The 26822-nt window shown below is 42.3% G+C and overlaps 1 protein-coding gene and 1 pseudogene across 2 annotated transcripts; one reads left to right on the top strand and one right to left on the bottom strand.

The window, feature by feature from the left end:
* The first annotated feature begins 803 nt into the window (after positions 1 to 803).
* Positions 804 to 2186, top strand: LOC138795229 (uncharacterized; annotated as a pseudogene).
* A 17257-nt stretch (positions 2187 to 19443) lies between these two features.
* SHOX2 (SHOX homeobox 2) lies at positions 19444 to 26249 on the bottom strand. 2 transcript variants are annotated; one of them, XM_069973851.1, is made up of 5 exons: positions 25964 to 26249; positions 23021 to 23229; positions 21399 to 21456; positions 20988 to 21076; positions 19444 to 19754 (listed from the first exon to the last, which is right to left on the bottom strand). In XM_069973851.1, exons 1-5 carry the CDS (start codon positions 26247 to 26249, stop codon positions 19461 to 19463), a joined length of 936 nt encoding a protein of 311 aa, XP_069829952.1. In that variant the 3' UTR covers positions 19444 to 19460. The 2 variants fall into 2 exon arrangements, with proteins under 2 accessions (XP_069829952.1, XP_069829953.1); XM_069973852.1 differs by having other exon boundaries at positions 19444 to 19718.
* Between the last annotated feature and the right edge of the window lie 573 nt (positions 26250 to 26822).

Raw genomic sequence — 26822 nt, 5'->3', positions numbered from 1 at the left:
GGAAAGCATTCAGAAGATAGTAGCTCAGAGAGACAAAGCAAAGACACAGCAATATATCATGTTTAAAAATAGAAGTTTATTAAGGCTACATCATGAAAAAAACTGACTGTCTCTGACAAAAACATAAGAGTATATGCGTGATTCCTCCAGTGTACAGAAAAGAGATAAATACAGTACATGTACATAATCTATATCATAAAAATAATTTCCTGTCTGTCTGTCCCCTATAGGCTTCCATACGTCTGAACCGTTTGACCCTAAATTTAGCACACAGATACATTGGGTGCCTGGGCAGGTTAGAGCGAAGGTCCCGACCTTGCCAGATTTACAGGAAAGGAGGGGGAGGTGAAAGAGCGCCCCATAGAGATGAATGGAAAAATCTCCACACTGCACACACAGGTGATATAACTAGCACTGCAGCGCTCCAGCAAAAACGGCAGTTGGAAGCCTTAGCAATCAATAGGATTACTACTTTCATATTCAAAGGGAGCTGGAATCTGATTGGTTGCTAGGGCCAGCTGCCTCACAACAGATCCACAGAAATTATTACAGTAAGGCTGCATTCACACGTTCAGTGATTTTCCTGGTCCGTGATTGTTGTCCGTGATTGTACTGTACACAGTCTAATAAAGTTTGTTTGGGAAAAAAGAACTCAACTAGCTTGGCCAGCCTCTCTAAAAGGTCACATGATCGGCTGGCAGCCATTTTACTGTGCCATTTCTGGTTTTCTTTGCTGTGAGATAGTTGTGGTCATTACCTCTGCTAATCTAGGAGTGGTTTTTGGCTAACTTATCACTGTAGAGATGACTGCTGATCCAGTTGCTGATGTGATCTTGACCTGGCTTATCTCCCAGCACTTTGGAGAGCAGTTTGAGGAGCTTGATGAAGAGCCGAGGAGGAAGCGTCGGAGGTATTGGGTACACCCCATTGTCTCTGTGCGTCCAGAACGGGGTCAATTTCATCAGCTGTACACTGACCTAAGACGTTATCCGGACAAGTTTCAGAACTACTGTCGGATGACTATAGATACTTTTGATCACCTTCTTGCTGAACTGCGCCCAGGACTACAACACCAGGACACAGTAATGCGGTCTGCGATATCACCTGAAGAAAGACTCCTTGTAACCCTGAGGTAAGCTGTATATACAGTACATTATATGGTGTACAGCATGCAGCCCTGACTGGGGAGGGGATGACACATAAAGGGTGTGATGAATGGGGAGGGGGTGGTACAGGGGTTAAGTTTAATTTTACATGGTCAGTTGATGTCCCTTTTGTTTTTACTTGCAGATTTCTTGCAACCGGCAACTCTTATGCAAGCCTGCATTATGAGTTCGCGTTGGGGATATCCACTATTTCCAATATTGTTGGAAGGACCTGCGGAACCATCTGGAAGCGTCTGAGGGCCCAAGTGATGCCACCCCCCCCAGCCTGAGGACTGGCTCCACATCGCTGAGGGATTCGAAGCAGCAGCACAGTTTCCTAACTGTATAGGTGCGCTGGATGGAAAGCACATTCGTGTGCGTAAGCCATCTCATTCTGGCTCCCTATATTACAATTACAAACAGTATTTTTCGGTGGTGCTGTTGGCCTTGGCTGACAGTGATTATCGGTTTGTGATTGTTGATATAGGGGCCTATGAGAGCTCTGCGGACGCTGGCATTTTCAGGGCTTCCAGAATGGGTGAGATGCTTAAGTCCAATCAGCTGCGTCTACCAGCATCAAGGTCTCTACCTGGATTGGATGGACCACCAGCTCCCTTTGTGATAGTGGCGGATGAAGCATTCGGACTGCAGACCAACCTCCTGCGTCCTTTTCCAAGGCGTGGCTTAGATAACCGGAGGCGTATCTTTAACTATCGTCTCACCCGTGCAAAGCGGTATGTTGAGTGCGCCTTTGGGATTCTGAGCTCCAAGTGGCGGGTACTCCAGTCATCACTTCAGTTGACTCCGGACAATGTAGCGAAGGTGATACAGGCTTGCGTCATTCTTCACAACTATGTTCGGATTTATGATTCCACTGTCATTCCTGAGGGAGAAATACCACACATGCCATCTGCCCCGATCCCGATGGAAGGGAACCTGCAGGGAAGACCTGGATCGTCAGGCTTGGCTGTTCGGGATTTTTTTGCAGACTATTTCCTTTCACCAGCGGGAAGTGTTCCGTGGCAGATGGATGCTATCTAAAAGACTTCTGTGTCTGGACTGTTGCTTCATGTTCTATTAGTTAGTTTAGTTTAATTTCCTTTGTTAGTTTAGTTAGGGACTCGCAGTAGATGAGGCTCCTTGACGTGGGCTGCGAGCTTACGATATTTGTGTCCAATTTTCCACATAATGCCATTTTGGACACAAATATTAACAAAGACCTCATCACCAGAGGGGAGAGTTGCTGCCCAGAATACTCCCATCATCCAAAAAGAACAGGACATACAGAGAAGGCACATGGCGGATGGAAGTATGCAAGTACAGACTTGCTGCCTGGAATACTCCCATCATCCAAATACAACAGGACACACAGAGAAGGCAGATGTCCAATGGAAGTATGCAAGGGTGCAAGCGCAGACTATTGCCTTTCATCATCGTTCGATTTAATTAATAAGTTTAGTTTTTTCTATTAGGCTTAGTTTATTCTATTAGTTAGTTCAGTTTGTTTGTAGTTTAGTTTATGTTCCCTTAGGGACTCGCAGTAGATGAGGCTCCTTGACGTGGGCTGCGAGCTTACGATATTTGTGTCCAATTTTCCACATAATGCCATTTTGGACACAAATATCAACAAAGACCTCATCACCAGAGGGGAGATGTTGCAGTCCACACCTTTCCCATGTACGCTGTCTTAGTATGCTGATTTGTGCAGGACTGGTCTTTTTTTTTTTTTTAACAATATTAATATAAATTTTGTAAAAAAAAATTATCACCAGAACTGGACAAATCTGACCCCTTTAACCCCCTGACATAAAACCACCCCACATCCACCTTTACGTAAAGTTTCTTGCAAGTTAAAAACCACAAGGTGATAAAACATAACACACTTTTAATAAGTGTTGAGCAAAACACACTTATTTTGTAAAAATAGTCAACATTGTATTTGAACAATTTTTTAACGTTGCACTTTAAACTGTAGTCGAGGTTGGGGAGAGGGGGTTTGTAGTTAAACCAAATACCTTTTGTGCCACAGTAGGATAAGCTTATTTGCCCCTAGCAATCAAACAGATTCTAATTTTCCTTCCTCATGGACTCTTTGCAAGAATCTGATTGGTTGCTAGGGGCAACTGTGCTTATTCTACTCTACACAAAGTTGGAGAATACTTCCACAATGTCAAAACAAATTACAAAGAATATCCATCCTGACTAAAGGATGCATTGGAACTATTTTTGGATTCAGATCTTTGAACATGGTGAGGAGGTTGAGGAGAGGGTGTCTGATATTCACGGCCAGACCAATCATGGAAATTTTGTTGGCCGTAATGGATCTGGCGAAATCTGCCATGTGGTGGGGGGGTTTGCAGAGAGAGTAGACCACTGTGAGGAGGTAGAGGTGTGTGTTGGTTTAGAGGGTTGGCAGAAGGTTGATTGTTTGAAGGAGGAAATGTGTTGTAAGGAGGCGGAATGCAAGTAGTAGCGGCCGGGAGTTCCCCATGGCGATACTGGTCAATAATTCGGGATAGACTACGAGGATCAGGGTGTGTTCGATATGTTTGAACAAGGGAGTATATGTCTCCCTGACAGTCAACAAGGCGTTCTTCAGGGACAGTGTTGATCACATACAGAAGGCTATTGCAAAACCTCTCATTGGCGGTAAGTTCTGTGCGCTGCCGAAGAATGTTGATAAGCTGCAGAAGAAAAAAATAAAGCAACTTTAAAAAGAACACAAGTCACTGAGCAAAGTATCCAAAACTTGTACACATTTTAAAACAATGCACAGTAAAATAATAATTGGTGGTTACCTCTGCACCGACTTGCCCTTTTGCAGCTGTCCCCGCAGATTGCTTTCCTCTAGGCCTCTTCCTGCTGTTAGTTTCCTCCTCCACCCCTTCGGCAGGATCTTCCTCACGGAGGTTGTTGATGCTGGCTGAACCCAGGAGACTTGTACCCATACCAACACCGCTAGCTGGACTGTCCACTGTAGCAGCGGGAGTTGAAGCAGGACTGACTGCAACCTCATTATCAGACAGGTTGTCTGAAGTGCTAAAAGATGGGGTAAAAAAGATATAACATTCTCACCATCCAAATACAACAGGACACACAGAGAAGGTACATGGCGGATGGAAGTATGCAAGTGCAGACTTGCTGCCTGGAATACTCCCATCATCCAAACACAACAGGACACACAGAGAAGGTACATGGCGGATGGAAGTATGCAAGTGCAGACTTGCTGCCTGGAATACTCCCATCATCCAAACACAACAGGACACACAGAGAAGGTACATGGCGGATGGAAGTATGCAAGTGCAGACTTGCTGCCTGGAATACTCCCATCATCCAAAAAGAACAGGACACACAGAGAAGGTACATGGCGGATGGAAGTATGCAAGTGCAGACTTGCTGCCTGGAATACTCCCATCATCCAAACACAACAGGACACACAGAGAAGGCACATGGCGGATGGAAGTATGCAAGTGCAGACTTGCTGCCTGGAATACTCCCATCATCCAAACACAACAGGACACACAAAGAAGGCACATGAAACACTCACCTCCCCACTGACATGACATTTTTTTAAGAACATAAGTTGGTCCATATAACAATATTTTTTTTTTTTTTGTTTGCCGCTGCCACTGGCACAAGTAAGATTTAAATCTTTTTTGAATTGATCTCTACAGGCTTGCCACCTGTGCTTCACAGTGATCACTGCAAGAAAAAGGTATATTAAAAACACCAGATATATAAAAGTGTATGGAGAAGTAAATTTAGGTAAACTTACGTAGGTCACCTCTTCTCTTTACGCTAGCCTGTGCCCACTCTTCTCCCAGCATATTAGCGGTAATTTCCTCCCACATTTTTGTGCGAAGATCGCGATTCGCATACTGTGAATCTCTCTTATCCCATAGGCAGGGACGAGCCTGCACCATGGTGATTAGGCGTTCCACGTCCATTGTAGCGTTCGCCATGCTTGTGCTTTCACTTCCTGGTCAATTACATCACTGGACATGTGACTGGAAAAAAAAAAAAAATCATGTGATCCGTTTTTTTGACGGAACACGGATGCACCCGGATGTTACATCTGTTAAAAAAAACTGATCCTATTGATTTCTATGGGGGCCTCCGTTCCGTGCTTCCGTTCCGAGTAATGACATGTCCTATTTTTTATCGGAACGGATTTGAGATCCGTTACAACACGGAACATGTGAATAGCCTCATAGAAAATACTATGCTGTAACTTGTTCCGTGCGCACGGACAAGTTCCCGGAACGTGTGAATGCAGCCTAAGGGTGCCTTCACACCTACCGGATCCACAGCGGATTTCACGCTGTGAATTCGCAGTGAAATCCGCTGCGGATCCAGTGTCATTTAACCCTATATGTAGACAGAAACACGGCACTTCCCAAAAAGTTTTATTCAAATGAAAATAAAGTGTCACAGTCCGACCAGATTAATTTACAAGAAAAATATGTAAGAAGGCAACGCTACTGGTGACGTTTCGGTCGTGCATCCGACCTTCCTCAAACCAATGTAGCCATACTGCAGACCAGATGTGATATGGGAAGAGATCTGGTGGTCCACTACAGGATTGAGGAATCCTTTTACACTGGCACCCAACACTACCTAAATAGGGTGTGCGGTCTGTTGCTGTTGTATTATCATTAAACCCTATGACACTACATACTCGCAGCGGGATTGACATCCCGCTGTGAGTATGTAAATTAACCCCCTTGGCGGCCGGAGCGTAACTCATCCCGCCCGCACAGACCGCTGTTAGATCGTGCAGGCACCCCTCCAGTGTGTTTGGCGCTGTGCTGTTGCTGCCGGGCACAGCTCTGAGGAGAGAGCTGTGCCCAGCAGCAGCACAGCGCTGAACACACTGGAGGGGAGCCTGCACGATCTAACAGCGGTCTGTGAGGGCGGGATGATGGGTGCCTCTGTCAGTGTAAGTTACGCCCTGGTTGCCGAGGGGGTTAATTTACATACTTGCAGCGGGATGTCAATCCTGCTGCGAGTATGTAGTGTTATAGGGTTGAATGACACTGGATCCACAGTGGACTTTGCTGCAAATTTGCAGTGTGAGATCTGCTGCGGATCCGGTAAATGTGAAGGCACCCTAACAGTGTACAGTGTATATACAGTGTATACAGTAAGGGGCTTACCTGCCGGGTGGTGGTTTTGGGGAATGTATACAGTAATGGGGTTCTAGGGAATGTATACAGCATGGGGGCTACCTGGGGGGGTTTATACAGAATGGGGGCTACTTGAAGGGGGGAGTGTATACAGCATGGGGGGGCTACCTGAAGGGGGGAATGTATACAGCATGGGGGCTACCTGCAGGGGGGAGTTTGTACAGCATGGGGGCTACATGCAGAGGCGAGTTTGTACAGCATGGGGGCTACCTGAAGGGGGGAGTGTATACAGTATTGGGGCTATCTGCAAGGGGGCAGTGTATACAGTATGGGGGCTACCTGCAGGGGGGAGTGTATACAGTACTGGGGCTACCTGCAGGGGGAGTGTATTCAGTATGGGGGCAACCTGCAAGAAGGGGGGAAATGTATACAGTATAGGGGCTAACTGCGGGGGGTAGAGTGTATAGAGTATAGGGACTACCTGCAAGGGGGGATGTAAAGAGTATGGGGGCTACTTGCAAGTGTGGGGAGTGTATAGAGTATAGGGGCTACCCGCAGGTGTGGGGGGTGTATACAGTATAGGGGCTACCTGCGGGGGGAGTGTATACAATATAAGGGCTACCTGCAGGGAGGAAGTGTATACAGTATAGGAGTACCTGCAGGGGAGGGGGAGTGTATACAGTACGGGGGCTCCCTGCAGTGGGGGGAAGAGTGTATACAGTATTAGAAACTTTGAAACCTCTTCTGTGTTGTCCTCACCAAGGATGAAAGGTAGTGCCTAAGAGGGCCAGAATATGATGATGCAGGATTGTGTATGCACTTATTATTATAAGCTCCACAATGTAAGGTCTGCACACACACACCTTACTTATGGTCTGCAGTAGGCGGGGGGACCCCCAAACTATACACTACAGGTATACAGGACCCCGGAACTATATACTACAGGTATACAGGACCTCCACCAACTATATACTACAGGTATACAGGACCTCCACTAACACTGTCAATGTTGTATATAACCAGGCTCAGCATAACACTACTAATGTTGTACATAACCAGGCTGTATATAACACTGCTAATGTTCTATATAATGAGGCTGTATATAACACTGCCAATGTTGTATATAACCAGGCTGTATATAACACTACCAATGTTGTATATAACGAGGCTCTGTATAACACTACCAAAGTTGTACATAACCAGGCTGTATATAACACTGCCAATGTTGTATATAACCAGGCTCAGTATAGCACTGTTAATGTTGTATAACAGGCTGTATGATGTATAACACTGCCAATGTTGCATATAACCAGGCTCTGTATATAAAACTGACAATATTGTATATAACCAGGCTCTTACAGTCTGATCACATGATGACATCTCAGTTTGGCTATTAGGTATTTAGGCTGTTTAAAGTTTTTAGTTTATTTCTAACCTACAATTTACGTAAACAGTGCAGAACTGTCGAGGTATATAGTGTATAAAGGGATATATAGGGCTTCTGGTGATTTCCCCTTAAACAAAAAAAACAAGGGCATAGATTTAGCTCCTGGGCGACCTTGGAACAAATCTAATTAACACACTGACACTTTTTACCTGGGCAGCGCCGGGTTAATTTTTTCAGTACATACTATATACGTTTGACTTGTGGCATAGCATTTTATATATGGGGCTGCGTTCACACTACGTATATTTCAGTCAGTATTGCAACCAAAAACAGGAGTGGATTAAAAACACAGAAAGGCTCTGTCCACACAATGTTGAAATTGAGTGGATGGCCGCCATATAACAGTAAATAACGGCCATTATTTCAATATAACAGCCGTTGTTTTAAAATAACAGCAAATATTTGCCATTAAATGGCGGCCATCCACTCAATTTCAACATTGTGTGAACAGATCCTTTCTGTGTTTTTAATCCACTCCTGGTTTTGGTTGCAATACTGACTGAAATATACTGACTGAAATATATACTGACTGAAATACACGTAGTGTGAATGCAGCCTAAGGCTATGTTCACACTGAATATGAATCCGTCCGTAGTGCGAACCGCGAATATACACACGTAGTTTTGAGGTCGATGCGTTCGCTTGAAAGTATACGATATACGCCCGCACAGTGCACGTATGTGCTTACGGCCGGATCGTATACGGCGCTGTAAAAAATGAACAAGACCATTGTTAGAGGACGGAAATGTTGAAACTCACGGCTGTGGATTTCCACGCAGTCCCGTATGAAGTACTTATTTCAGCCAAATTGAACTTGATTTTTCGATCCAAAAGGTTCTGTGTGGTTTACGGGGATGGGCGAAAATTTCCAAGTAAATGTCCTGCCTCAGATCGCTTCGAAACAAGCTAGGGAAGCATAACTGTACTACGGGCGTATGTTAGCGGTGCGTACGCATCCGGCCACATGTCGATTTTTTGCACGCCCGTAGTTTCAGCCGCACATGTACGGCAGCGTAAGACCTGCGTACGGATTCGTACGCAGTGTGAACATAACCAGGAGTGGATTAAAAACACAGAAAGGATCTGTTCACACAATGTTGAAATTGAGTGGATGGCCGCCATATAACAGTAAATAACTGCCATTATTTCAATATAACAGTCGATGTTTTAAAATAACAGCAAATATTTGCCATCAAATGGCGGCCATCCACTCAATTTTTACATTGTGTGAACAGATCCTTTCTGGGTTTTTAATCCACTCCTGGTTTTGGTTGCAATATGAGGACCACAATACTGACTGAAATATACGTAGTGTGAACCCAGCCTTTAGGGTAAAGTCCGCAGAGTGTTCAGAGGATATTTCTAAGATGTTAATTTTGTGGGAAAAGCCTGAATACTCCAGACTAATATATGCCAGCAGCTATATTATCTACAGATGTATAAATAAATGACTGCATACCGTGGCAATAATCGCTGCTCTTTGTTTAATAGTTCTTAAACTGTCCCTTACCTTTGGATTGTTATAGATTTATCATCAATGGAAAGACCATGTCAACCGCAGAGCAGCACAATACAATTACAAAGTAGGACGCATAATTGCTATACACAACACCATCTGCAGTGTAGGGTAGAATGTTATCAGCTCAGAAATCCATATTAATATCTAAAGTGTTCCATTCATACCGCTGGCTGACAGTCAGAAGAATTGCTTTCATTAGGTTTTTCATAGCGAGATCTTAGAATTGATCACTTTACATAATGTCTGAGATGCAGCACAGCTAGTTATTTATAACACAGCCACACAATTTAACCCCTTGGTAATGGTGAATATTTAGAGGCCCCTTAACAGACAATTGGTATCAGTCGTCTTTATTTCCCCTCAAAGTCTACAATGCATTACATTGTATGCCAATATATATATTTGTATTGGTAAACATGTTGATTGATAACATGAGTGGGTAATCTGTAATATTGACAGCTCTGTTTTGCAAGACAAGCCGTGCGGGAACACGGCCACAACATGACACAGCGTGACCCACAGTGATCTTTACACATCTGCACAGTGCTTCATGTTCGTAATCATTGGAATGGGCTTTAAGTTTTGTTCAAGGTAAAAAAAAAATAATAATCCACTTCTGGCTTTGGCTTAAAAACGTCAGTGGAAGAGAAAAAAAAAACACTGGCATTGATTTATCAAAGGGTGTAAATAGAAACTGGTGCAAACTGCCCACAGCAACCAATCACAGTTCAGCCTACATTTAGTCCTAGCTATAAGCTGAGCTGCAATAGGTTTCTATAAGGGCAGTTTACACCAGTTTCTATTTTACACATTTTGATAACACCTTGCCACTGTGTGTGATACTAGCCTATGGCTGTTGTCACACACTCCAGATTTTTGGAAAACTGTTACTACAGCTTTTAAGCCGAAGCAAAAGTGGATCCAGCAGGAAGTACTGTGTTTCCCCAAAACACCCCAAATTGGTACAGTTTTTTGTGTTGTTTATTCATCCTAAAATACCTTGCAAAAGCTGTCTGAAGAAAGCCCACATTGTTTAAAAAATTATGCCATTTTGGTAGTCAAAGCCAGGTGTCGATTCAAAAAGAAAGAGAAATATAAGGGAGGAATGCAGCTGGGTCTACATGGCTAGTTTGGCTTTTTGTAGTTGTTTTTTATTTAGTTTGGTGCGTTCAAGCCAAAAGTGGATCCAGCAGATAGGAGAATGAGGCTCAAAAAACTGTATGAAATACTGCCACAAAAAGCTGTGTGTGAAGCCACCCTGAGGCTACCCTCAGGCACAATTTTTGCACAGCATTTTTGTCTGAAAAAAATGTGACAAAACCGCCCAAAAAACTGTTTACCTGCTAATGTATGAATAATAAAGAATCCCTACTTTACCATCCCCGACTGCATTCTCCCAGGTTCAGGTGTCATCACCCGGTGGGAAGGAACCTCTTAGCCAGTTTGTGGCTGCAGGCGTGTCCCACCCCAGTCACTGAGACCGGGGAAAGCCCGAGGACACCAGGGAACGTGGTAAGTAAAGGGCTTATTATTTTATACTACAATCACCAGCTGCGGACCACACATTGCTATTACACGTAGCGACATGCACCTCACGCCTTATGATTTTAGGTTCTGACCTAAAGACATGATCAGCCGATGACTGTTTCATCGGCTGATCATTCTCTCTTTTACATGGAGCGATAATAGACTGAATTGGCCTGATTATGCCCCGCCCACTCCCCACCCAGGCCCACCCCCATCACCTCTGCATCCTCAATCTGTGCTCAGCAACCAAACTGAATGTGATAGAGTTGTCACGTGGTCTTTGTCTCTTGTCGGGGGGGGGGGGCAGGATAGATTGGACAGAGGCCAGTTTTTCTCAATTCCTGGATGTCAATCAACTACCAGTGCGGCAGAACTGCACAGACAAGCTAATACATTATATAACTTTCAATGTATTTTTTTCAAGAAAATAATTTTCTCTATCTGGAGCTCCACTTTAAGGGCACCATTACCTCAAAGATGTGTTTTTTTGCTATAATTCTTAAAAAAGTGCTCTTCTGTCCCTCACATCAAGCTTTGACTTTCAACACTAGCTATTTGCAAAAGCATTCTAGTATGCAAAGTTTTGCTAGTCTTTGAATACTACAATCTGATTAAGGAAACAGTAAGGCCAGGGCCATATTTTCCACTGGGCACCCTTGGTCTAGGGTGCCCAGGGTAGCACCTTGCAGGGGGGCAGTAACATAGAGAAGGGGGAAGGAACCATCTTTTTTTAATGTTTTTATTATTTTGGTCTCCCACCTCCTGTTTAGACTTGTCTTTTCAGGGGGGGGGGGTTTGTAAGGCAGTATTGGTCAAGGTCTGGTATGGCGGTGTTATCCAGCCACAGTATAGCTATATTGGTCAGGTCTGGTTTAACTGTGTTATTCAGTCACAGTATGGAGGTATTTTTCAGGTCTGGTATGGCGGTGTTAAATGTAACGCCTGGAGTTATTACCTACCAATCCTGTGGTGAGAATTCCCTCAGACTATATGCAGACGGCTCTAATCATTGATTTAATGTGGAAATTCCTATATGTAGAAAAATGCATGTGGCCGAAACCAGGCTCCCATTTGTTCCCCAGTAGTCATGTGCTGTTACCAGGATTATTGGCCATACACCTATTGGTTACCACATGAGGGTCAGATTTCGGCTGCATGTGGTGACGTACAGTAAATTTGGTATCGCGGCCTAGGGCTATGTTCACACTACGTAAAATAACGGCTGTTGTTTTCAACGTAGAATTACGATCGTACGGGCTAGTCGTGAAACTACGGCCGTTGTTTAATTTTGACTCCTAGCATGTTTTTAAGCGGGCTGAAACAGGTCATTTACTTTAAATATTGCGCCCAGCCCGAGAATCAGAAAATTTTTAACATCAAAATCAAGTTTAATTCGGCAGATATAGGTTTTACGTTCGCGCCCTCATTGAAATCCACGGCCGTTGTTGCAGTATTACCGTCCGTAAATAATTGTCATGTTCATTTTTCACGGGGACGCATAAACAACGGCCGTTATTCGATACGTAATGTGCATTCAACGGCCGTAGTTACATTGCATTTCATTCATAATAGGGAACCTCAAAACAACGACCGTAGTTTTGCGGCACGGACAACGGCCGTTATTTTACGTAGTGTGAACATAGCCTAAGACTGATCAGATATCAATATGATGTTCAGAAATGCTGATTGGTGAGTGAAGATGAGGAGTCTGCAGGTTTAGTGCCTAGGGCAGAAGCAGCTGGTAATACGGCCCTGAATAAGGCCCAGATTTATCAAATAGTTTAAAATATCCACTGGTGTAAACTGTTCACAGCAACCAATCACAGCTCAGCTTTCATTTGACCAAAACCTAAAGTTGAGCTGTGATTGGTTGCTGTGGGCAGTTTACACCAGTGGATATCTTACACCTTTAGATAAATCTGGGCCCAAATGTTGACATTTCCATCAACTCAACATCTTGGGTCTAAGCACCCCTACCGGGCAGTATGCCGCCAATTTCATCCTGTTAGAACCCTGTAAGTCCTGACATATCACACCCCTAAATTAAATAAGTATATATTTAGAACAGCACAAGTAAAAGTTTAACAACAGTCTTGTAAACTATGTAATTGAGAAAAAAGGGGCATTATCAGTAATGATAGGCATGTCAGAAAGAGTTCAACCTCCCTGCCAATCAACGTATCAGGCCCCCGGCTTTTGGTTATGAATTCATTCCTATGGAGCCACCGGAAAGAAAGCACTCTTCTGGCTTACTTATCTCTTTCCAGCAGCTCAATAGGAATGAATAGAGCTGCGGGTCTATTCATAACAAAGAAGCCAGGGGCCTGTGGATAGGTGACAAGTAAAAGGAGAGGTCCATCCATTTTTAAAATCCAGCAGGGGCAGGGGGAATTTAATAATGAGTAGGAATTTACCTCTACTTGTGCCCACAGTGAGTGGTGGGACCAGTCTTGGGGCCCTCACGGAGCTCCGAGATCTCATCGCTGCACACGTCACGACCCGGCTGGTGGACTGACTGCAGGACGCCACTCCAGTCACTGATTGGCTGAAAAGCCAGTCCATCAGCCGGGACAGGCATTTTCAGTGGGGTCCCAATGCCAGTTCCGCTGCGCACCGCGGGCACGGGGAGAGGTAAATTTCTTCTTGTTATCAAGTTCCCCCCGCCGGCTGACCGATTTAAAAAATGGCTGGACTTCTTTAATCTTCCCTGGACAACCTCTTTAATTTACCGACTGCCTATTCATATTTTATATATAGACTAAAATTATGCAAGAGTTTAGAAAAGATTAAAAAATAATGCACATAATCATTGTTGGTCAGAGCGGATGTTACAGCAGATAAACCTTCGGCAGCAAGTATTTAGTGCAAGTAAGTAGTGGTTGGCACTAACAGAGTTCAGTCAGCCAGCAAAGCAAACCATGTACAAGCCGGTTGACATTGAGATGATACAGCACCATTGCAACAGTTGGAAAAAAAAAATGTACCTTTAATTATAAAGGGTATCGTGTACTCAGGTCCAATAAAAATAATTTAACCATTCCTCTATATTTTATTGCTCTGTGTGCACTACTGATCTTTGTAGTTTTCCTGTTGCACTGTCCCCAATGCCAGTTCTATTAGAAGTGCATAGATGACAGGGAATGGCACAATAATGAAAAAAGGAGCCACACATAGGGCCACATGTATCAAGAGCAGTGTAGAAAAGATTTTCCCTGAGTTTGTGCTGCTGGATTTCTCAGGCAATGCAGGTCGCTTGATAAATTCTGCGTATCTGAGGCTGCCGTGCAACCGCCTGAAGAGCTGGCGTAGATTTTAACCACATCTCCCTGTGCACAATGCCGTGCCTCTACCTGTCCTCTCTCCACCCATATGGTGAGCTTGGTGCATTTTCGTGCAAGCCTGGGCTTAATACATGTCCCCTATAGTGTTTTCACGTATTTATATTGCACCTTAGAGGATGAAAAATGTTGGTGATTTACAACTGTACTGGTTATAAGCTGTACTTCTTATAAGCTACTGATTTATTAAGATGTTCATGTTGTAAGTTATCTCTCAATATATTTTTTTTTATAACTCTGATGTCTCAAGTCCATAGTTAATAGAACACCTATGGAGTTTACATACAGTTTACATACATGAAGACCTTGTTTTGGTGGAGAAGTAGCAAACAAGGGGGTGCATAGGGGGTGCAGAGGTAGCAAACAAGCTCTAGTGCTTCATGTGGCCCAACCTACCACGTTTATTCGGTGATCCGGCAGCATTTGCTACTTTACCGCTACTTTGCTTTGTTACTGTGTCCAGGGGAAAGGGATCTTTAAAATGATCCCATTCATTTGAATGGGACATTTCAAAGCATCTGTTGATGAAACTTTGTCGCCAGACCACTGGACAGCTCGTATAGTGGAACATATCTTGTAGTGTCCTGTCGTACGACCTAATAGAAAATAGAAAAAAGGATGGGACAAGTGATGACAACATGCATTTTTATAGCATCAGTTTCTGTAAAAGAGGGATGCTGGACCACCTTATGAATGTAACCCCAGCCTTAAAAGACACCAGTATTATACATGCTGGTAAGTGGTACATTGGGTTTCAGAAGCTTCAATGTACACCTCTAAGTGGAGCCTATAAGGAGAACTATAAGTTAAAAGCTTTATACTTTTCCATTTAAATACAAACATTACATTTGACAACTGCTTCACTATACCTGTTACTGTAAAAGTGGGGTAAGCCGGAAAAAAACCTTATGGTTGAAACGTTGCTTGTGTATGGTGCCATGATGGAGTAAAGGTCTTTTTTTTTACTTTATGGCTCCTCCTGGATGCTGTTACTTTTTTATCTTTTTGTAAAACTGGGCTATCTTGGGTCTATTAGAGAAAATTATTGTGACACAGAGAAGGTTCTTGTGCCATTATTATTGTATAACTATTTCTTTACCTAGCTTTACTTTTCAACAATAAAACCCTTATATTGTTATATATTGGCACTTACACTGATCTCACATCACACATGGGAGATCCATTCGCCTATATAGGTTTTGCTTAAAAAAAAAAAAAAAAAAAAAGGATTGGATTTTGACACAAAAGACATTTCCCAACATTCCCTAAGGGCCCTATTCCACTGGACGATTATCGTTCAGATTATCGTTAAATCGTTCGAATCTAAACGATAATCGTTCGGTTGAAATGCAGTTAACGATTAACGACCGAACGAGAAATCGTTGATCGCTTTATAAGACCTGGACCTATTTTTATCGTTGCTCGTTCGCAAATCGTTCGCGTTGAATAAGACATCGTTCGGTCGTTCGCAATAGATACGAATGCAATAGCGAATAAATAGCGAAGAAAAAACGATCGCAATTACGATCATAAGTAACGATTATCGTTCAATGGAAATGAGTGAACGTTTTCAGGTCTTTCGCAATAGTGGTCGTTTGCGATCGTTAATCGTTAATGATATGCAAACGATAATCGTCCAGTGGAATAGGGCCCTTAGGGTGCGTTCACACCTACAGGATCTGCAGCAGATCTGCAGCAGATTTGATGCTGTGTTCAGTTATTTAAATGAAATCTGCTGCAGAAAATCAGCTGCAGATCCTGTAGGTGTGAACGCACCATAAAAGATGTTTTCTCCCTTGTGTTGAGAATCTATCTGACCCTTGATTTAATTTAAAAAAAAAAAGACCTGCTGAAAGACAGCTCTCCCGTAGATGATGTCAGAGAAACCTTATAGGTAACTGTGTGATTATGTCATTTCTGCATTTTACGGAGGGACATAAAAGAAAAAGTGCTATGGCCTTGTTGAGTCTACAAATGCATCACATTTATAGTTTCGCCATTTTATCCCACATAAAATTGGTCTAAAGTATACAACCTAAAAGGAAGTATAACAGGATGTGAGCCAAATACTTTCCAGATTTAGCAAACCGCATGTGCCTCGGTGATACATTTGGCGCATCTTCAGCCGGGTTCCTCTAGCTTTAGGCTAGCTTAATTGAAGAGATTATTAATAATGTGCCCCGAAGTGATTCTTAGAGGAAAAAACTGACTCCTAATGGTTATCTAATAAAGAGGTCTACCCGAGCCTTTACCATGGCTATGGTATAAAAATCACATCCATGCAGTTTGGCCTATCATTTCATTTACAATACAGCATTTGCATTAAACTCTCTCGATTTGCAATAGAGAATTAGAATTCTGCTTGTGAACAATCCTGTTTTCTTGAGCTGGGGAGAGCATTAGTGCACACATAGGAAGCTTATGTGCTAATAAAATGATTGTCAATGGTTTCAGGCTGTCTCTCCCTGCTCGCTGTGGATCATTCTTTATGTAAGTATTTATGTAAAATGCCTCTAGTAACATGCATGAAACTGTGCCCAGCCTGATTCTTTGCAGCACCAGGCATAAATTAATCACTTTAAGCCTCCTAAACAGCTGCCATGTACTGATTTTTATAGGGTGGGGGCGAAGTCTTCCAGCGTAATTTCACTTTTAAAAAATAAACTGTATTAACCCTGAATTGATTAGTTATTGAGTGACTTTGTACAAGATACCATTGAAAGAAAAATGTTAGAATAATGGATTCTAGTGACATAACCATTACCCAATAAAGAAATGCTCGCTTTTGCCTATTAAAGTTTACCAAAATGATTAAAAAAAATATGGCAGACAAGACAAGTGCTGGACTTGTAAACGCGTTTCTCTTCTTTATAGCGCAAATACCAAGATATTTTAGAGATTTAATATTATAATACATAATTGTTTATGTATGAAAGGAGGCATCCACCTGACACAATGGCAATCTGTGATACGTCACGGAATATTTTCATACATACGTGGCAGGACTGAGTGTATAAACAGCATATTATACTGGCGACTAAGATACTAATGTGATTTGTACAGTATTGCTTCATGATTGATATACTATTGATACATGTATGAATGGATTATTATCTCATCCTTTGTTTCATTACCAGCGAGTAGATAGTGTAGATTTGTTTTAATATATTTTATTTTGTGTTACTTTTGTGTATTTGTATGTGTCCAGTTTCCTCAAACTCAAAAAAATCTGCAGCTCCATGAAAAGATGATAAGAGTTCAAATTATTTGTTAAATTCTGTTGCTTTGTATATTTACTAAAAATGGTATTTAAATTTGTTGTAAGTATTCCGATTTACTTGTTTAGGCGCTTCCATACAATTTGTTTTGTTTTGTTTTTTTGCATTATGTCTTTTGATGCACTTTGGCAGCAGTTTGTCCTATAGAAATGAATAGGATTTGTTGACTGATCATGATCAGTTGTTTCCACACAAAAAAAAAACATACTGCAAAAAAACATCAGTGAAGGTTTGTCCTTTTTGAGTCAACTTTATTAAGTCATTGTCATTTCCACCTTAGTAATTCGATTTAAATTGAATTCAATTTACGGAAAAATTAAAACGATATAATTCTCCATGTTCACATGTGAATTGCTGATATCTTTGTGTTCTATATTATATTGTGTGCGGAATATCCTTTTTGTTAGATGATGATCATGATATGTAGCATTAGCGTATAATGTGGATTTCTTTTTGAGTTTTTTAATTTCTTTTTCCTCCTATATATTATCATGCTTTAATATAACACTAACCTGTTAAAAATAATTTGAAATGTATTCTCCAAGCATAAAAGCATTACCAGTTGTTTAAACCAACCCAAGCATTTAACCCCAAATTGAAAAACCAAACGTTAGCATTTTAATTCGGTTTTGATAAGTTTTGTATTTGAAATTACGTAGCCAAAAGTGGTTAACAGAGATGAAATAAACCTGAGTGATTTCTTTTAAAATATATTGTACCAACATCAAATGTTATGCAGCAATAACATACAAAGTGTAAAATAACTTAAAAGCACACTGAAAATGGAATATATAAATAACTTGTTTTCATGGAGAACAAATAGTTACAAAGCCCACCCATCAGAGTTCATTTCTAGGAGAGCTTTTCTTCCCCCCCCCCCCTCCCCCACCCCTCGCTCAAATTTTCAAATTGCGTTTGCTAGCAAACTGTAATTACAATCGCCACTTCCACATTAAATATCTATATGTATTCAAAATAAGGATCACAAAGTACTTGAATAGAATACACCTCTGCTTAAAAGAAAATGCTAACAAATAACTATCGAGTCACAATGTAACCAAAATAAATTTTGTTCATGTGTATTAACATATTTTACATGTAGCCTCAAGGCTAGCATGGGATGTGCATTAAATATCATCTTTAATACAGTATACTCCTGGCCAATGTTAAGAGTCAATCTCGCCCTTGGATCATGGGTTCTCACAAAGAAAAAGATTCCTTCTTATTCACTTTTTTGAATACCAGATAATTCCCAACACACCTATGTCACCAAAGCAGATCTTGGCATAGGCGCCTCTAGTATACAAAGGGTTTCTTAAATCTTAAGGACTGCAGATGGCAAGCACTGTCTTATATCTCTTTCTTCAGCTAAATTGTAAAATGAAGGTTATGCGAATAGAAACTGCGTCAACGAAATGAGAAAAATACATGCAAACCAGGATTTTGTTGCAGTCAGTTGTACATTTTGCCACTAGAAATTAGCAAATAAATAGTCTTTATTTTTTTACTCTAGTCATTCTTCCAGAAGTGTTGGAGGATCCAGAAGATGATACACAAGGAGGCCCGCCTCACTTGTTGTATTCCTTGTATTAAAGTGAACTTTGCACAAAAGGGTCAGTGTCAAAACTTGGGAACTTCCAAACCTCTTCCTTCTTGTCTTCCCTTTGATAATAGATCACATCTATTTTTTTTTCTTCTCTTTTAAGTTCCACAGCACAAAATGTGTGCGCACCCCATCCCCCATTTTTCACACACATCAGCATAAAAAATTCTAATATATAGATTATTTAAGAAATATATTTAGTGCTTTGTCTCTGTGGTCTCAGTGTCCATACGCACAAGGTCTTAGTAGCCATTTTGGTCCATAAAAGAGGAAGGTATATTGTAGGTAGTGATACCATAAGGAGGACCAATGTCTCAAATTCAAAAGTTTTCTGATGTATTAACTTTTGACTTATGACCTCTTCATCCCTTGAAGGTTTAAAAGGGGGTTTTGGCTGTGACTGAGCCCATGTCATAAATAAAGAACTTAGGGTAACGTCTGTAGGACCCCACAATTTGAGGGTCCAAGCATTGCCAGTCACAGCCCCAAAGCTGCTGCATGTTTTTTGGCTTTTAGTCTGAGGTCTGCAATACTTGAGTTCTTGCTTGTTGTCTTGGCAGCCGCAGCAGCAGCCACAACTGACGCAGCCGTCGCCGTCTCTGCCGCCAACGTTGCCAACGGGAGACCAAAGGGTGGGGCAGGGAACATCATGTACGGGGCGTGGGCTGTCAGATGAGGGTGTAGGTGGTGATGAGCGTGTGCCACAGCACTGTCCAGCTGCAACTGTGCCTGAACCTGGAAGGACAAGGATGGCACGTTGCAATGACTATCCTACAAAATAGTATTGCACGCAAGCAAGAGCCACAAAAAGAAAAAAAAAATAACAAAGCATTAACAAAACTACAAGAACTGAATGCAGCATATTCTGTTATCCCATAGCTGCCATGGGGATGGTGAAATGGTCTAAAACATAAAAAATAAATTAATTCAGTTAATAGATATATATACTTGACTAAAAGACTCAATATACATGCTCTTTAAGTTACACGTTTGTCAAGCTAAACCTCTCCTACAGATCTCTCCTACATGCATGAAATGTTCTAATAGAGACACTCTCACTTTTCTGTTTGGAAATGATAGTTTATATAATATGTATATCTAATAAAAGAGATTGTTCAAATAACAAGTAAATATATGGAATTCAGTTATGAATATTTCTTATAAATCCTTTAAGTACAATCCAACAAGAATGTGTCTCAAAAACACAATGTCAAGAAAAAAATTTAAGTTGTCATTTGTCAGCTAAATGTTACCAATTCAGCAAAACAAAAACTTAACTGATATATAAAAGGGGAAATACCCCTTTAGCAATTTCTTAGGGGAAAATCAGTAAAACTGATAAAATGTTGAATTTCAGTATTTGTTCAATATGTTTCTTCTATACTTATTAGTAGAAAATAAAACCACATCACTGGTGTATTAAACAGCCATAGAATACACTGCACTGTATCACAACAGTTGTGTGCAGCTTTATTTAGAATGGTATATAGATTGGGTCTAAAATGAGCTTGAGGGAAAAACACATAGATAAAGCAGATTGATTTCTTCTCTAACTCCTAGGCTATAGACTGTTAAATACCCCATACACCTAGAGAAGCATTGATTGAGCTAAAGCAGACTATTGGCAGCAAGAACCATTGTATCTAAGGGCTAGCAGTTGTACATGTGATGGGCAGGCAAAGGGAGTGAGTGCAGATGAAGCAGGACAAGACCCCCTGGTGTTAACACTTGTGTCCTGACATTGTAGTCAGCTCTCTGGTTTGCAGTGATGTCATTGTCTGTATAATTGAGCTGCATGTACTCACTTTATTAAATATTAACAAACATGCTTTCAGTGGAACCATTCTATAAACAGGGGATGAATCTGTCAATCTCCTGTCCTGGCTATTTCTGGCCAGCATCACAGCTCTATCTCTTTCTATGTGCAGATGATGAAGAGGAGGAGGAGGAATAAAGATCTAACCTAGGAGAAGGATCACACAGAGAAGGGGGTAATGTACTTGCCTGCTGGAAGGGCATCCTCAGTGCTCCCACATTGACATAAGGTGCTACACGACAAGCTTCAAATTGGCTCCCTGCTCCTATAAGAACTCCTGCGAATATCAGAGAGCAAGATCAGATGTGCAGGAGCCCACCTGTATGTGCAGAGGTCCCTAGCACAGCAGTACCCATCCCCCCCCTTCTTCTTTACTACTGATTATATTGATTGAGCTCTGCTGTGCACGGGTCACTCAGGCAACAAGGGGTTAATGGTGTCAACGGGGAGAGAATGCAAGAGTTAATTGTATTAAGAGTGTACAGCATATATTTCCAATGTATTCGTTTTACACTATTTCTATAGAAGTTATTTCTATAAATACAGCTACTACTGATTTGTCGCAATGCATGGCAAAGAATTGTCGCTTCTTAATGTACCTTTATGCAGCTGGTTTTCCTGTTTTCTGCATTTTGCTCTCCGATTTTGAAACCAGACCTGAATGAAACGAAAGAAGTGTAACTATAGGTGTAATATTCCTATAACTTATAGACAAGGCCGGGGCCATGGAGCCATGTATACACGCAAAGCCAATGACTGATATTATATCATATCCAGAAGGAAGAAGCGTCTTAGAGCGGCGATGCAGGGCGCAGAATTATTACCAGTCAGAGCGGCACTCCCTCAGAGAAGAAGGAAGTTCCAGGCTCCTCTGTGCATTACACTATAACACTCACTGCATAATTGTCTCATTCTTATGGTAATCTCATGGCTGCCCTCAGAGAGTGGCGCACAGCAAGTGCTAGCAGAGGAAATCGGCGCACTGGATAGCTACACAGACTGCAGAGATAGATGGAGAGAGAGAGAGAGAGAGAGAGAGAGAGAGAGAGAGAGAGAGAGAGATATAGAGAGAGAGATAGATAGATAGATAGATAGATAGATAGATAGATAGATAGATAGGAGATAGATAGATAGATAGGAGATAGAGAGAGAGAGAGAGAGAGAGAGAGAGAGAGAGAGATACATAGATAGATAGATAGATAGATAGATAGATAGATAGATAGATAGATAGATAGAGAGTAGATAGATAGATAGGAGATAGATAGATAGATAGATAGATAGATAGATAGATAGATAGGAGATAGATAGATAGGAGATAGATAGATAGGAGATAGATAGATAGATAGATAGATAGATAGATAGATAGATAGATAGATAGATAATAATCCATAGTTATAAGATAGGGATGGAGCTATATTGTGGCATCACAGTACCAGTTATACACGATCAGTAGTATTTTATCTAAATAATCGAATGTAACAAAATGTCGCCTATAATATTGTACTATTTGTATAACTGTTATAGCAGGAGCTGGTCTTATTGCATGGACTGGTTGGCGCACACACTGCTCCTACAACCACAATCTATTATTGCGCCCCGTCTGATACTGGGAAGGTTTGCGCGCATTGTCCTTTCATTAGGCACAATTTGTATTTGTCGCAATAGAATATAAGAAGGATATTGGGGAGACGGGGTCCCGTATTTCATTTATAACCTGATGATACTTTGTAGAAAACAGAAGAGCGGGATCTATTGGGTGATGTGATACAGGACAGTCCTGCAGCATGAGAGTTATCTATGGCTGCAGGAGTATCGCCCAATATGTAGGGGCTATGTCTATACCTAAAGCGGCACAGCAAGGAACTATATCTCAGGGGAATATCAGGAGAATGGAATAATGGGAGTAGTAGATGCCTGGAGCAGATTTCCATCGGAGAAATCTGCGGCCATTGAATATAAATAGTTTGATGGAGATAAGAAATTATTTAAAAAAAAAAATAGAAAAAGAACAATAGAAAGAAAATAGAAAGAGAACAACAAAAGGAAATATAAATATTTCTAAAAGATGAAAGGATTGAGCTAGGAGCGCTGGTAAGGCTGGCACATGGCAGAGAGCATGGATGGGCTATATATATATATATATATATATATATATATATATATATATATATATATATATATATATATATATATATATACACACACATATGGTGACAGGTACCTGCACTCTGGCCTCGGACAGCCCCAGCCTCTGGCTCAGCTCTTCCCTCATGAAGGCATCAGGGTAATGGGTCTCATCGAACAGCCGCTCCAGCTCGTTCAGCTGCTCCAGGGTAAAGTTGGTGCGGCTCCTTCTCTGCTTGATCTTTGTCTGCCCCTCTTCCTCCAGAACCTTCAGGTCCTCCTTCCGTTCCTTCATGTCTGGGGACACTGCATAAGGTGGGGACACTTGGAATGAGACCCTGACCTTATAAACAGCAGCACAGAGGACCCCCTCCCCTTTATACTTGTCCCATTTATCAATCACTTCTCTCTACTACTACTACTACCACCACCACTACTACTACCACCACCACCACTACTACTACTACTACCACCACCACTACTACTACCACCACCACCACTACTACTACTACTACTACTACTACTACCACCACCACCACTACTACTACCACCACCACCACTACTACTACTACTACTACCACCACCACCACACTACTACTACTACTACTGCTGCTGCTACTACTACTACTACCATACACTAGTTCCTGCTGGAGCCTGTCCCGTATGACACTCAGATGAATACACGAGATACAATGTCCTCCCTATGTGACAGGGAATAGTTCTCAGTCCTGCTACCTTACACAATCTCCATACATGTGAATGATGTTTGTATCTGTGTGTATTGCTTTGTAGTAGATTACATTGGTGTTGTACAGAAATTATCATCATGTCATAAGACAAGAATCATTCCAAAACTTTTCAAGGGGAAACATAACAATGTAGCAGTCCCTGGTGAATCCCCCTGGTGAGGTGAGGTGGTGGTCATACAGGTCCTGTGTACAGCAGGGTGTGCAGGCAGTGTGTACAGCAGGATGTGCAGGCAGTGTGTACAGCAGGGTGTGCAGGCAGTGTGTACAGCAGGGTGTGCAGGCAGTGTGTACAGCAGGGTGTGCAGGCAGTGTGTACAGCAGGGTGTGCAGGCAGTGTGTACAGCAGGGTGTGCAGGCAGTGTGTACAGCAGGATGTGCAGGCAGTGTGTACAGCAGGGTGTGCAGGCAGTGTGTACAGCAGGGTGTGCAGGCAGTGTGTACAGCAGGGTGTGCAGGCAGTGTGTACAGCAGGGTGTGCAGGCAGTGTGTACAGCAGGGTGTGCAGGCAGTGTGTACAGCAGGGTGTGCAGGCAGTGTGTACAGCAGGGTGTGCAGGCAGTGTGTACAGCAGGGTGTGCAGGCAGTGTGTACAGCAGGGTGTGCAGGCAGTGTGTACAGCAGGGTGTGCAGGCAGTGTGTACAGCAGGGTGTGCAGGCAGTGTGTACAGCAGGGTGTGCAGGCAGTGTGTACAGCAGGGTGTGCAGGCAGTGTGTACAGCAGGGTGTGCAGGCAGTGTGTACAGCAGGGTGTGCAGGCAGTGTGTACAGCAGGGTGTGCAGGCAGTGTGCGGACACGTGTGTGTACAGCTGGGTACACCGCCGGCCGCCTCAGCACCACGCACATTTGTTTAGGAAATGATTTCCGGGAGTTGCTCTATGTGCCAGCTATATTATCCTAACAAGCAGCTTCAGAGCTGACATCCTGTGCCAGTCCTGATAGGCAAATCCCTGCATTGTCTCAGATTTGATTATACAAATGTATCACATCCTCATCATCCTCATCCTCCTCATCATATATGTGCAATGTACTGTGTGCAGCCTGGACAAGCTCAGGACAAGTCAGGGTTAGGTTTATTCGTCTATTTTTATTTGTTTTCTTTTTAGAATTTTCTACTACTATCAGTGTTATACTAATAATAAAAAAGATTACTATTAATACATTAATATACACCTGATATTTGCACTCGTGTTTATACTATATATGCATATATGTATGGAGTGAGTGTGTACAGAGAGAGAGAGAGTCTGTTATGGTAATTTGTGTATGATATGTTAATATATATAAAAAAATCAAGTAACAACAACAATTGCATTTATATATGTATGTAATATTGTAATATTCTAATTCTATCTATCCATTACTATATTAACATATATCCAATATTATGCTGGAGTATCTCTCGCCATTGAACACAACAATTTACTAGTAGGATAATAATGATGATTTTGTATTGTGCTACTTTTACCCATTGAAATGCGGTGTAACCTGAGGTGTGTAAAGCAGTCACTGTGCAGTAATAATAATAATAATAATAATAATAATAATAATAATAATATTCTCACACACTGCTCACCATAGACATTAGTAGCATATTAGGCAGTGACGAGGCTTTGGGATAATCCAGTTCTCCCACACTATAATATTATCATTGTAGATTCTACTATAATCATTAGAAATATTATTATTCTAATTATTATTCTGTATATGATAATGAGCCGGGGCTGAGTGAGAGGCAGGCAGGGATCCGGTGACACTTGTCAGCAGTGCAGGCAGCGGACTGGGCACATATGGTGTGTAAATAATTCATCACACTCCTGTATACAGCTGGACATTGTGCTGGGACATTTCCTGCAGCCATCAGGGAACTTTATCAACTAGTATACAGTATATATATAGGATGTATAGAGAGCAATATCTATCTATCTATCTATCTATCTCCTATCTATCTATCTATCTATCTATCTATCTTTCTATCTATCTATCTCCTATCTATCTATCTATCTATCTATCTATCTCCTATCTATCTATCTATCTATCTATCTATCCATCTATCTACCTCTCTATCTATCTATCTATCTATCTATCTCCTATCTATCTATCTCCTATCTATCTATCTATCTATCTCCTATCTATCTATCTATCTATCTATCTATCTATCTATCTCTCTCTCTCTCTCTCTCTCTCTCTCTATCTCCTATCTCTCAGTAGTAGTGAGTAAAGTTGGGGCCCATATCCCAGTATACATATATATATATATATGTAGCAGATGGAGTTCCCGGAGAATAGTTACCCTCTGTCAGCTTGGGGCTCCCGGTGTCCCGGATCCTGTCGGCGGTCAGCTCCAGCTCCAGCACCGGTGATCTGGCGCCACCTCCGCCGCCTCCTCCTCCGCCACCTCCACCCCCCGCTATCCCCCGGGTTACCGGGATCCCGTCCTCCCGGAGCCCCTCGGCACCGGCCTGCTCCTTGCCCCGGGCCGGGCCGCTCTCCAGAACCTCCCGGTAAGTGATCATCTCCTTCTTCTCCTTTATCTTCTGATCAAATGACTTGGATACAAAGGCGGTGAGTTCTTCCATAGTGTGCGGCGGCGGCCGAGGAGCGGGTTCCTGGTAGGCTCCTCACTGCTTTATGGAGGAGGATGATGATGATAATGAGGAGCTATAGGGAGAGCCCCCCCAGTCAGTGCTCAGCACTCCACACACATCACACACCGAGCAGCTATTGAAGTCGCACTATTTATACTTTGTAGCGCCTGCCCCTTGTCCTCCCCTTGTAAGAAGTAGGAGAGATCCCCCCGACTCCCCTGCAGCTTCCTAGTGCGGGATGACTGCAGCCCCCAGCACCCTCCGCCAGCACCGGGGACCCGCCTGCTATTGGCCACCGAGCCACACAACGAGCCCTCTCTCATTTACTAGCAGCCCCTGCTCGGTGTCCTGAGTGGGGAAGCCACGGGGGAGATGGGTGGGCTGGAGCAGCAATGGGAGGGGACACCGGCAGACTGGCACATCTCTACCAGGGCAACAGCAGCACAACTTACCCCACTCTGCTGTACTTACCTCCCCCCATCACAGGATGCTGCTTATTACAGCAACATGGTCTCCTCCAGCACTGCACGGGTTAAATGTAACAAATAGGGGGCAGAGGCCACT

The sequence above is a fragment of the Dendropsophus ebraccatus genome, chromosome 6 (genome assembly GCF_027789765.1).
Source record: "Dendropsophus ebraccatus isolate aDenEbr1 chromosome 6, aDenEbr1.pat, whole genome shotgun sequence".
Classification (NCBI taxonomy): domain Eukaryota; kingdom Metazoa; phylum Chordata; class Amphibia; order Anura; family Hylidae; genus Dendropsophus; species Dendropsophus ebraccatus.
This window is presented reverse-complemented; position numbering and strand designations above follow the sequence as displayed.